Genomic DNA, 11,904 nt, shown 5'->3' with positions numbered 1-11,904 from the left:
GACGCTTAGCCTCAACAATTTCATGCATGTCTGGGAGGATTAACGAGAGCCTGGTTTTTAAAGTTCGTTTCATCAATAGTTGCACGGGGGGAACCCCAGTCAACGAATGCGGACGAGATCTGTATGCCAGCAGCAGTCGCGACAGGCAGCTCTGCAGCGTGGGACCTTGGATTCTGAGCATGCCTTGTTTAATGATCTGCACTGCTCGCTCCGCCTGGCCATTGGAGGCTGGCTTGCAAGGTGCCGTCTTAACGTGATTTATACTGTGGTCAACAATAAAATCGTGAAATTCTGCGCTGGTGAAGCACGGACCATTATCACTGACCAATATGTCAGGAATGCCGTGCGTTGCAAACATGGTTCTAAGGCTCTCCACAGTGGTGGAGGTGGTGCTCAAGTTTAAAATGGTGCACTCGGTCCATTTTGAAAATGCATCAACGACTACGAGGAACATTTTGTCCATGAATGGACCCGCATAGTCTACATGCACCTGCGACCACAGTTTGGTGGGCCAGGGCAAGGGGCTTAGGGGGGGCCTCCCTGGGGAAATTACTGAGTTGGGCACAAATGGTGCACCGACGGACGCAGAGCTCCAAGTCCGCGTCAATGCCAGGCTACCAGACATGAGATCTGGCTATGGCCTTCATAAGGACGATCCCTGGGTGCTCGCAATGGAGCTCCCGGACAAACTCCTCCCTGCCTCGTAAGGGCATAACTACTCGGCTGCCCCACATCAGGCAGTCTGCCTGTAGTGAGAGTTCATGCATGCACCTATGGAAGGGTTTGACCGCCTCGGGGCAGGCATCGCGAGCCTCTGCCCAGTCACCGGTTAAAACGCATCTTTTAACTAGAGATAACGTAGGGCTGCTGGTCGTCCAGGCTCTGATTTGGCGAGCCGTCATGGGCGAACCTGTGGATTCAAAGGCATTGATTTCCATGACCATCTCACAGTCCTGTTCGTCGGACCCTTCTGTGGTTGCCAGGGGTAGCCTGCTAAGCGCGTCGGCACAGTTGTCTGTGCCAGGTCTGTGCCTTATCGTGTAGTTGTAAGCCGCCAGCATGAGTGCCCATCGCTGAATACGCGCCGAGGTGTTGGCGTTGATTGCCTTGCACTCGGATAGTAGGGACGTGAGGAGTTTGTGGTCGGTTTCTAACGCAAACTTGGCCCCGAAAACGTATTGGTGCATCTTTTTGACACCATACACGTACGCGAGCGCCTCCTTCTCAACCATACCATACCCGCGCTCCGTCCGCGAAAGTGACTTGGAGGCATCAGCAACGGGCTGCAATTTACCCGCATCATTGACGTGCTGTAAAACGCACCCGACTCCATATGCTGACGCATCACACGTAAGGACTAACTTTTTGCCTGGGTCAAAAAAGACTAAAACACTCTTGGAACATAGAAGGTTGCGTGCCTTATTGAAGGCGCGTTCTTGGGTGTCCCCCCAAAACCGATCACACCCCTTTCTGAGTAGCACGTGGAGAGGCTCCAGCAGCGTGCTCAAGTTCTGCATAAAGTTCCCAAAGTAATTGAGTAGCACGAGAAAGGCGCGCAGTTCCGAGACATTCCGGGGCCCGGATGCCAGGCAAATCGCTTCGGTTTTGGATTTGGTTGGGCGGATTCTATCAGCGGCAATCCTTCTGCCCAAAAATTCAACCTCAGGCGTGAGAAACAGACACTTGGATTTCTTAACTCTTAGGCCTACCCGATCCAATCGACTTAGTACTTCCTCAAGATTGAGGAGATGTGAGTTGGTGTCCCTGCCAGTGATGAGTATGCCATCTGGAAACACAACCGACCCCGGGATGGACTTGAGCAGATTCTCCATGTTGCGCTGGAATATAGCAGCTGCCGACCTGATGCCGAATAGGCATCGATTGTACACAAAAAGGCCTCGATGTGTGTTGATGGTGGTGAGTAGCTTAGACTCTTCGGTCAGTTCTTGCGTCATATACGCAGATGTGAGGTCAAGTTTCGAGAAAAGATTTCCTCCAGCCAACGGATATTGGTCCTGTAGGGAGACTCTGTTTATGATAGCGTTGTAATCCCCACAGATTCGCACGGATCCATCAGGCTTCATGACGGGGATGGCACTCAACCAGGTGTGTCGATTTCAGCATGCCCCTGGCGCCACTGTCTGCTGTTGAAGGCCTGCTCTCCTGCCTTTGTCTGTGTGTGGGGGTAGCGGTTTGTTTCACAATGTGAACCCCTTGTTCCAATGCCTCGTTGGTTGTTGTACCCGAAGTATAGATCAGCCTCATTTCTTCTTTGCCTGCCAAGAACGTCTGTGCGACCAGTGCTGCTGCCTCTAGAGTCAAGTTCTTAGTCTCTATGAGCTTTCGGAATATGCCTGCGTGGCCTATTCCTTCAATTATAAAGTCTGTCAGTATTTCTCTCCTTAGTTCATCGGGGAACTCACATGAACTAGCCAGCCTCCGAAGTTCCGCCATGAAGTCGGGTATGCTTTGGCCCACACAGCGTCTGTAGTTGTAGAACCTGTGTCTGGCCATGTGTAGGCTGCTCGCTGGCTTCAGGTGGTCTCTCACCAGTGTGCTCAACTCCTCAAACGACTTGCTTGCTGGTTTCTCGGGTGCCAGCAGGTCTTTCATTGAAGCGTATGTTTTTGAGCCACAGCTGGTCAAGAGATGGGCTCTTCTCTTGTCTGCCTTATCATCGCCCAGCCAGTCTTTGGTCACAAAGCTTTGCTGGAGCCTTTCTATGAAGTCATCCCAATTGTCTCCAGCATTGTATTTCTCATCTCAGCTGTTGGTAGCCATTCTGTGGATTCTGTGATCCCGTAACTCGTCGCCACTGTTAAGTCCTGACTCTAATGTACTGACTTACATGAGACGCATGCTGAAGTCAAGGTCACTCAGGACCTGCACCTTTAATTCCAGCTCTGCAGTGCTGCACTTGCCTGAGACCTCCCTTTATATACCACATTGGGGAAGGTATGGAGTGTCTCCTGCAAGTGCACTCCTGGTGGTAAGGTATGCTTATTGTTACAGGTCATATCCAGTTACAGTCATGTATGGCATGGTAAGATACAGTTATATACAGTAATGTGAGATACATGACAGTATGGAGAGAAAGCAGGAAAGGGATATTGAGGAAATGATCAGCCATGATCTTATTGAATGGTGGTGCAGGCTCGAAGGGCCGAATGGCCTACTCCTGCACCTATTTTCTATGTTTCTATGTTAATCTGTGTGTGGAGGCAGATGACATGGTTATGGTTCTTAATGAATACTTTGTGTCTGTCTTCACAAAAGAGAGGGACGATGCAGACATTGCAATCAGGGAGGAGGAGTGTGAAATATTAGATGAAATAACCATAGTGAGAGACCAAGTATTAAGGGGTTTCGAAGCTTTGAATGTAGATAAATCCCCAAGCCCGGATGAAATATATCCCAGGCTGTTAAGAGAAGCAAAAGAGGAAATAGCAGAGGCTCTGACCATTATTTTACAATCCTCTCTGGCTACAGGTGTGGTGCCGGAGGACTGGAGGACTGCTAATGTGGTACTTTTGTTTAAAAAGGGAGAAAGGGATAGACTGAGTCATTACAGGCCAGTCAGCCTAACCTCAGTGGTGGGACAATTATTGGAGAAAATTCTGAGGGACAGGATAAATCTTCATTTAGAAAGATGCGGATTAATCAAGGACTGTCAGCATGGATTTGTTAAAGAAAGGCCGTGTCTGACTAACTTGATTGAGTTTTTTGGAGGTAACAAGGAGAGTCGATGAGGGTAGTGCCTTTGATGTGGTGTATATGGATTTTAGCAAGGCTTTTGATAAGGGCCCACATGGCAGACTGGTCACGAAAGTAAAGCCCAAGGCAAAGTGGCAAGTTGGATCCAAACTTGGCTCAGAGGCAGGAAGCAACGGATAATGGTTGATGGGTGTTTTTGTGACTGGAAGGCTGTTTCCAGTGGGGTTTCGCAGGGCTCAGTACTAGGTCCCTTGCTTTTTGTGGAATATATCAATGATTTAGACTTGAATGTAGGGGATATAATTAAGAAGTTTGCTGATGATACAAAAATTGGCTGTGTGGTTGATAATGAAGAAGAAAGCTACAGGAAGACATCAATGAACTGGTCAGGTGGGCAGAACTGTGCCAAATGAAATTCAATCCGGATAAATGTGACATAATGCATTTGGCTAACAAGGAAAGGGAATACACGTTAAATAGTAAAACACTAAGAAATGTAGAGGAACACAGGGACCTTGAAGTGCATGTTCACAGTTCCTTGAAAGTAGCAGGACAGATAGATAATGTGGTTAAGAAGGCATACGGAATACATGTCTTTATTAGCCAAGGCATGGAATACAAGAGCAGGGGGTTTATGCTTGAACTGTATGAAACAATAGTTAGGCCACAGCTAGATTATTGCATGCAGTTCTGGTCACTGCATTACAGGAAAGATGTGATTGCACTAGAGAGGGTACTGATGAGATTTACCAGGATGTTGCCTGGACTGGAGAATTTTAGCTATGAGGAAAGATTGGATAGGCTGGGTCTGTTTTCTTTGGAACAGAGAAGGCTGAGGGGAGACCTTACTGAGGTGTATAAAATTATGAGGGGCCTAGATAGAGTGGATAGGAAGGGGCTATTTCACTTAGCAGAGGGATCAACAACCAGGGGGCATAGATTTAAAGTAATTGATGGGAGGTTTAGAGGGAATTTGAGGAGAACCTTTTTCACGCAGAGAGTGGTGGTGATCTGGAACTCACTGCCTGAAAGAGTGGGAGAGGCAGAAATCCTCATGACATTTAAAAAGCATTTGGATGTGCACTTGAAGTGTCATAACCTACAGGGCTATGAACCAGGAGCTGGAAAGTGGGATTAGGCTGGGTAGCTCTTTGTCGGCCAGCGCGGACATGATGGGCCGAAATGGTCTCCTTCCGTGCTGTAAATTTCTATTGGGCTGATTTTCAGCAAGGCCTCTGCCCGCCCAAGTGCCGCCCAAAGTGTCGCCGATGGCCGCCGAGGTACCGGACGGTACTTTGGGCGGGATTTCCATCACCAGGGTCCCTCGAAGGTCGGCGGGCGGCAAATCAACGACGTACGCCGCCAATCTGGGCGGCAGCGGGCGGGAGGTCTCATTCTCGGCGGCAGAGGCGCTTGCCGCCCAAATGCCGCCAAGAATGGAGTCGGGCCCACGGAGATTCGAAGAACTAAAAATAAAATTCAACATTAAAAAATAAAAATACTATTGGAGGACCTTCATGGGATACCATCCAGGTGAGTCACTGTGGAAAATGTCTTTAAAAATGTTCACTTACTTTTTTTTCAGGATCTTCAGACTCACCGTCGGGGACAGACCAGCCTCCAGCCAGCAGTCCGCCCCCGTTCTGCCGGCGAGTCCTGCGCACAGGAATCTGGGAGCTCGGTGGGCGGGAGCTCACTTGCGCGACTCGGCCGTCCACTGACATTGGCGGGCAGTTCCGGCAGCCCTCCCGCCCGCTCCAGGCCACCCCGAAAGTGGCACTGGGCGGATCTTCAGGAAGAATGTCGGCGGGAGTAAGTGGCAGCGGGCAGTGGGCTGATGAATTTCGGCCCCTCTGATTCTCTAAAATCCTAGTCAACTCCCAGGACATGGAAGAAGTTTTAAATGGATACTTTGCACCATTCTTCACGCCAGTAGATGATGTGCAGTCTTTATTTATACAATGTACACTGGACAATATCAAAGTGAATGCCCATATAATCAAAGAAAGAAGAAGACGCCTCAAATCTGGGCCAGATCACATTCACCCCAGGGTGCTCAAAGAAATGGGGTTGTGTTAAGTGAGCTCCTTGCTTATATTTTTATTTAACTTGGTTTTATAATTACATAACTTATAAGCCCACCCTCACATTCTCCCTAATTTATCTAATTCAACTAATCTGTCCACATGTACCGAGTGTAGTCCATTCATTTAAAATACTTCAATCATGTCTCCCCGAAGCCTATGCTTTTCTAGAGTAGTAAGTCCCAGGTTCCTAGGCCTATCACGATGACGAAGATGTTATGGTGCATAAGTCTCTAAAGGTCCATAATCATTTCCAGCTGCATTAGGATGTATAACTAGGATGATCCAATATAAGACAAAAAGTACTACAGTGTCCTTGCACATGACTTTGGTTAGGCCATATCTAGAATACTGCATCCAGTTCTGGTCTCCTCAACAAGGTGATAGATATAGAGGCTCTGGAAAGGATACAGAGGAGTTTATGAAACCCTTCGTCATCGTGATAAGGCTCAGGGAACTGGGACTTAATCATATTTCTGGTTTGTATACAGCTTTTAGAAAAAAATCTTCTAAAAATGCCTGCTGGATTTAGAATCCATTTTGCCCTTCTGCGCTGAGGCGTAAGAGCTTGGCGGCATGAAAAATAAAGAGTAGCTTGCATCCAATTCCGTGATAAGGGTTTCCACTCCACCAAACTGAAAATACAATGGCCTGGATTTTCGGTTCCTGGCTGCCTCTGTTTGCGCCCCAGAGGGGCGGTAATGGCGGCGGAGAGCATTTCCAGGACGGGAGGCCAGCTTCCAGTGCCCCGCCAGGACAGTGGGTGCCGGTTTTGTGGGGGCACGGAGCAGTACCGCCTGGGAGAGACAAGCCGGTGTGCATCGCCCTCTGGTTGCGACACCGGCTCGAAATTTGAAACTCACCCGATCCGTAGCGCCCCACAGCGCCCCCTAGTGGGACCACCTGGGAAAGCAGACGGTCCGAGCTGGAGCGGCCAGCCGCAGTGAAGGAAGGAATGTCCACCTCTGGTAACTGTGATTGTTTTTTATTGTTTTATTTTTGCGATTCATGTGAATGTGGTGTGAGAGAAGGATTAAGAGTGTTGTTGGTGGGGTTTTTTTCAGGTTTTTTTCTCCACGGAAGCCACTCTTAGTGCGCTCTGAGACCGGCTGTTTAGCTGGGGATTTTCAGTTGCTCAGCTGGCCTAGCCCCCAATAGAGGTGTGGAATGCCTTCCTTAGCACTCCGCCCCACACTCAGGGCCCAGTTGGTGAATTTTGCGGCTGGAGACGCAAATCATTTCCCGGCGCAAAATTTCCCGCCCCGCCTGGGATAACGCCACAACTGAAGCGCGACCAAATTTCTCCCTCATTGTATCCCAAATGTGACACCGTTACCTAATGAAGGTACCTCATCCTGTTGGGTGGTTGTGCATTGCACTATAGACACATAAAGGGGTTTCTTGACAACTGAATTTCTGTGATTTTGCAAATATCTCGCAACACATCTCCAAGTTACGTGATACATTATTTGATAAAATACATTCAGTAAATGAAAACAGCACTTTTGAAAATAGGGCCCCGAATCTTTTCGTCTCCATGGTGCTGTGATGTTAATACGATAAACGTTTGAAAGACTATATATAGAATAATTAATACCTGGGTGTGAGCTACAAAGCTGTAATTAATCAAAGGGTTTAGATTATATCATGAACCCTGAGAGCAAAGCTCAAGTGATTTCTAAACATCATCTTAACTATGAGATTAGTTTGCAGTGTCGATCCTTCCCCGTGATACCGGATATACTGTTATAGATATACTGTTATAAAATTATAAAGTACCTTGTTTACTATTTTTGTAGAGTGCTCCGGACTATAAGAGCTGTATTGCATAACATTTACGAAAGGGTTTTGTACTCCTTTGAGATGTCCTTCTGCAAGCTTATTAAAATATAAGTTACAAGGAAATTCCATTCACAACCTATTTCAAACAGAGCACAAACGGTGAGTGAGGATGTGTTACAGGGCAATAAAGGAGCTTGGATAATATCATTAAGCACAAGACTGAAGTTGGAACCTGTCAAACATAGAAACATAGAAATATAGAAAATAGGTGCAGGAGTCGGCCATTTGGCTCTTCGAGTCTGCACCACCATTCAGTATGATTATGGCTGATCATGTATTCCTGCTTTCTCTCCATACCCATTGATCCCTTTAGCTGTAAGGGTCACATCTAACTCCCTTTTGAATATATCTAATCAACTGGCCTCAACAACTTTCTGTGGTAGAGAATTCCACAGGTTCACAATTCTCTGAGTGAAGAAGTTCTCCTCATCTTGGTCCTAAATGGCTTACCCCTTATCCTTAGACTGTGACCCCTGGTTCTGGACTTCCCCAACATCGGGAACATTCTTCCTGTATCTAACCTGTCCAATCCCGTCAGAATTTTAGTCAAAACTGTTATCTGAACCCCAAGCTTACACTGTAGCGCTGAGCATGCTCAGAACCTTTTTATTCCTTACAAACCCCTATTAGCTTTTGTGTTTTCCATCAAGGTCTGTCAATGCAGTTCGTATCATTTTCCTTTGCTGCCATTAACTAAAGCACATAAAGCAATTAGGGCAGAATTTCCTCTTATTGCACTTGGGAGTAAAGAATCGCCTGGACAGAGAGTGTCAAGGAAAATCACACAGCTATAGGAGAGTCCGCCCAACTTTCAGCCCAGTATTTAATTGAAAGGAAAATATGGCAGGCTGCATTGCAGGCATAAGATCCTCTCTGCCCAATTTTCCTCGACATGGAATTCTTTCTGCTGAAGGACTACAAGAGGAAAATCTGCCCTACTGCCTTTCAGTGGGTTATAATGCTCCTGCATTTAATATGTGAAGAGAATAAGCGATACGTTGGCGCGTGTTTCAAAGTTGTAGCCGATTCAGAGATACAGATGACATTATCAGTGGGAGTACAAATCGGGTGGTTTCAAAGTTGTAGCCGATTCAGAGATACAGATGACATTATCAGTGGGAGTACAAATTGGGTGGTTTTTAGAACAGGTCGTTCAGTAATGTCACTCTTTCCCTTGAGCCAACAGGTTGATAATCTACCCCATTATCTGAACCCCAAGAGAACATTGAGCGTAATACCTACCATCGTTTAGGCTGGACAGCCTTCAATGTACATTTTTGATAATATTGTACAGACAGGTCCGTGCGTTGAAATGCTTATTTTTCTCTCTCACTGGCCCAGGAGAGAATATAAAACATTTTCCACATAAGCCATTTCCAAAGCCTTCAAATCCATTGCAGTATCAATGTCATCTTCCACTGCTTGAACAGGTTAACTGCATTAAAATAACACACACACACATGGAAGTGCATTAACCAGTGCACTAAAAATAATGCTCAAAGGAATCGCAATTCCCCCAGGTCAGAAAAAACATTCGGCCAGTTGATTGGGGACATCTGATCAAATTATCAACCAAGTTATATTTCAGGTTGAGATTTACTAAAGCTGCTCGACAGTAAAGCAATCCTTCATTTTTCTGTATATTATTAAACTATTAAACCAGCTTCATTGTAAAATTGAACAACATGTAAATAGTTTTGGTGGAAGGCATTCAGAAATGGACGATGCCAGGTGGTGTCAAAAGCTTTGCAGATTTCTAAGGCAATGACAGATAATTCCCCCAGAAGATCTGAGAATTTTAGAGATGCAAAAAGATCGCCAATGAAACAGCTTAAAGGGCTTCCAAGGCTGTGCTTCAAACTACCTCCTTCATCCCAATGCATGCCCACCACTTCGCTGATTATAGTTTCCCTTTTCCCATGGCTTTCAGTCCGTAATAATGGCAACACCCTTTACTCACGTGCTCCTCCCCAACTGTAAAACCATCCCAAACCTTTCCAATTTCTCCACCAGATAAGAAAAATCGGAGAATTTTCCTTATTAAGTGGTTTAGAAGAGGGCACAGACATGCTCAGCCACTCAGGACTTCCTGATTCCAAAATATTGGTCAGGATATTCCCAATTATCCCAGACAGTGATGATGTGATCTCCTTGTCTGGTTTTGAGCGCCTGAGGGATTTGGATAGGAATTTTCCAGAGTATTCTTTCACTTATTGGCCCTACATGGCCACTGTTGGTACTATCACAAGGAGTGCCACCAGCAGTGGGAGACTTGTAGTTTACCTGTACAGGTGTGCCTGGCCTAGTATAAAGGCAGGCCACCAGGTGTGATCCTCACTCTGGAGTTATCAATAAAGGACTAAGGTCACTACAGTTCAAGTACAACACACTGCCTTGTGGAGTCATTATTAGAGCAGCTAAAGACATAACAGGCTTTTTCTCTGGTTTTTGCCTCTCCCAGGAGAGGCATTACATAGCTGCAGGGGAGGGATAAGGAGGAGGCAGCTGGTCTTTTCCTGCCCGTCAATTTTGAATGTTGGTTTCACTGAATGTGCTCCACTACTGGTTACAGACCTTCAACCCGCATAACCCTGTGTGCTGGAATTCTGTCCTAAACTCTTGCACCTTGCTACATCTCTCCCCGTTTCCAACAGCCTCCTTCAAAACTACCTCTTCAACCAACCTTTGGACACAAAATCACAAGTTAATTACAGAGGGAGGTCATTCAGCCCATCTTAATTCATCCATCCATTGACCTCCATTGCAGCAGCGAATTGTTTCTTAAATGTTTACAACGTTTCTGCCTCCACCACTCTGCCTTGAGGTCCGTTCTGTGGTAATCAGTCTTTGAGTGAAGGACACACTGGTATCCACCTTAAATTGACCTTGTATTACTTTGAACCTGTGCTCCGTTATAGTACTTTTGCAATTTAATTTAAAGTAATGAGCCGTAATTTGTGGCCCCTAGGTGGGTGTACGAGGTGCACACATGCCCGTAGGGAACGCACAAGTTCCAGGTTTAGGCACGAGTTGGCCATGCGCAAAAATCGGAAATTGCGATCTGTCAATCTTGACAGATCCTCTGCAACCCCAGGAAAAGTTTCTCTGCGACCCCAGGAAAAGGTCCTCCGCGGCCCCAGGAAAAGCTCCTCCGCAGCCCCAGGAACAGCGCCTCCGCAGCCCCAGGAAAAGCTCCTCCGCAGCCCCAGGAAAAGCTCCTCCGCAGCCCCAGGAAAAGCTCCTCCGCAGCCCCAGGAAAAGCTCCTCCGCAGCCCCAGGAAAAGGTCCTCCGCAGCCCCAGGAAAAGGTCCTCCGCAGCCCCAGGAAAATGTCCTCCGCAGCCCCAGGAAAAGGTCCTCTGCAGCCCCAGGAAACGCTCCTTCGCAGCCCCAGGAAAAGCACCTCTGAAACCCCAGGAAAAGGTCCTCCGCAGCCCCAGGAAAAGCTCCTCCGCAGCCCCAGGAAAAGGTCCTCCGCAGCCCCAGGAAAAGGTCCTCCGCAGCCCCAGGAAAAGCTCCTCCGCAGCCCCAGCAAAAGCTCCTCCGCAGCCCCAGCAAAAGCTCCTCCGCAGCCCCAGGAAAAGCTCCTCCGCAGCCCCAGCAAAAGCTCCCACGCAGCCCCAGGAAAAGCTCCTCCGCAGCCCCAGGAAAAGGTCCTCCGCAGCCCCAGGAAAAGGTCCTCCGCAGCCCCAGGAAAAGCTCCTCCGCAGCTCAAGGAAAAGCTCCTCTGCAACCACAGGAAAAGCTCCTCCGCAGCCCCAGGAAAAGCTCCTCTGCAACCCCAGGAAAAGCTCCTCCGCAGCCCCAGGAAAAGGTCCTCTGCGGGTGGAGAGTTGGGCTACTTGCGAAATTCCTACGCCTAGTAAAATCAGGTGTACGGCCTGCTTTAACCAGCATAAGAGTTTTAAAAAACATAAAGATAATTGTTTTCATTCATTTAAACATGTAAACAAATGTACAATGAGGTAAGGTTAATTTAAGCCCCTTTAAAAATGTAAAAATTAAAGTTTTGTTTTAAATGTTTAATTATATTGGACTAGATTTTCCATTATTTTTGCATGCATACTGCCCACTTAACATCCAATTTAACGCTAAAATGAGATGTAATGCCTAAATATTGCCCATATAGCCACAAAATGGAAACTGTCGCCCATTTCTCGGTCACTTGTCGCCGAGCATTACTTTCGGCATGTACGTAACGGCGATAAAAAATAATACCGCCCGCCCACTTTTTTTGGGTGGAAAGATCAGAATGGGCGAAACCA

General features: G+C 47.2%; 1 protein-coding gene across 1 annotated transcript; it reads left to right on the top strand.

Moving 5' to 3' along the window:
* Positions 1–4,982: 4,982 nt before the first annotated feature.
* On the top strand, positions 4,983–11,502 carry LOC139266267 (uncharacterized). The gene is made up of 3 exons (XM_070884097.1): positions 4,983–5,004; positions 5,300–5,526; positions 10,609–11,502. Exons 1-3 carry the CDS (start codon positions 4,983–4,985, stop codon positions 11,500–11,502), a joined length of 1,143 nt encoding a protein of 380 aa, XP_070740198.1.
* Positions 11,503–11,904: the final 402 nt, after the last annotated feature.

This window comes from Pristiophorus japonicus, chromosome 6 (assembly GCF_044704955.1).
Source record: "Pristiophorus japonicus isolate sPriJap1 chromosome 6, sPriJap1.hap1, whole genome shotgun sequence".
Taxonomy (NCBI): Eukaryota; Metazoa; Chordata; class Chondrichthyes; family Pristiophoridae; genus Pristiophorus; species Pristiophorus japonicus.
The sequence above is the reverse complement of the archived record's forward strand: the minus strand, read 5'-3'. Positions and strand labels throughout refer to the sequence as shown.

Bases quoted from the DNA above. Each gene is read 5' to 3' on its own strand.
- LOC139266267 (XM_070884097.1), top strand. From the start codon at position 4,983: ATGGCCGCCGAGGTACCGGACG. The intron at 5,005-5,299 runs GTACTTTGGGCG...CTTTTTTTTCAG, and splicing joins GGCCGCCGAGGTACCGGACG to GATCTTCAGACTCACCGTCG. The intron at 5,527-10,608 runs GTAAGTGGCAGC...TGTGGCCCCTAG, and splicing joins CAGGAAGAATGTCGGCGGGA to GTGGGTGTACGAGGTGCACA.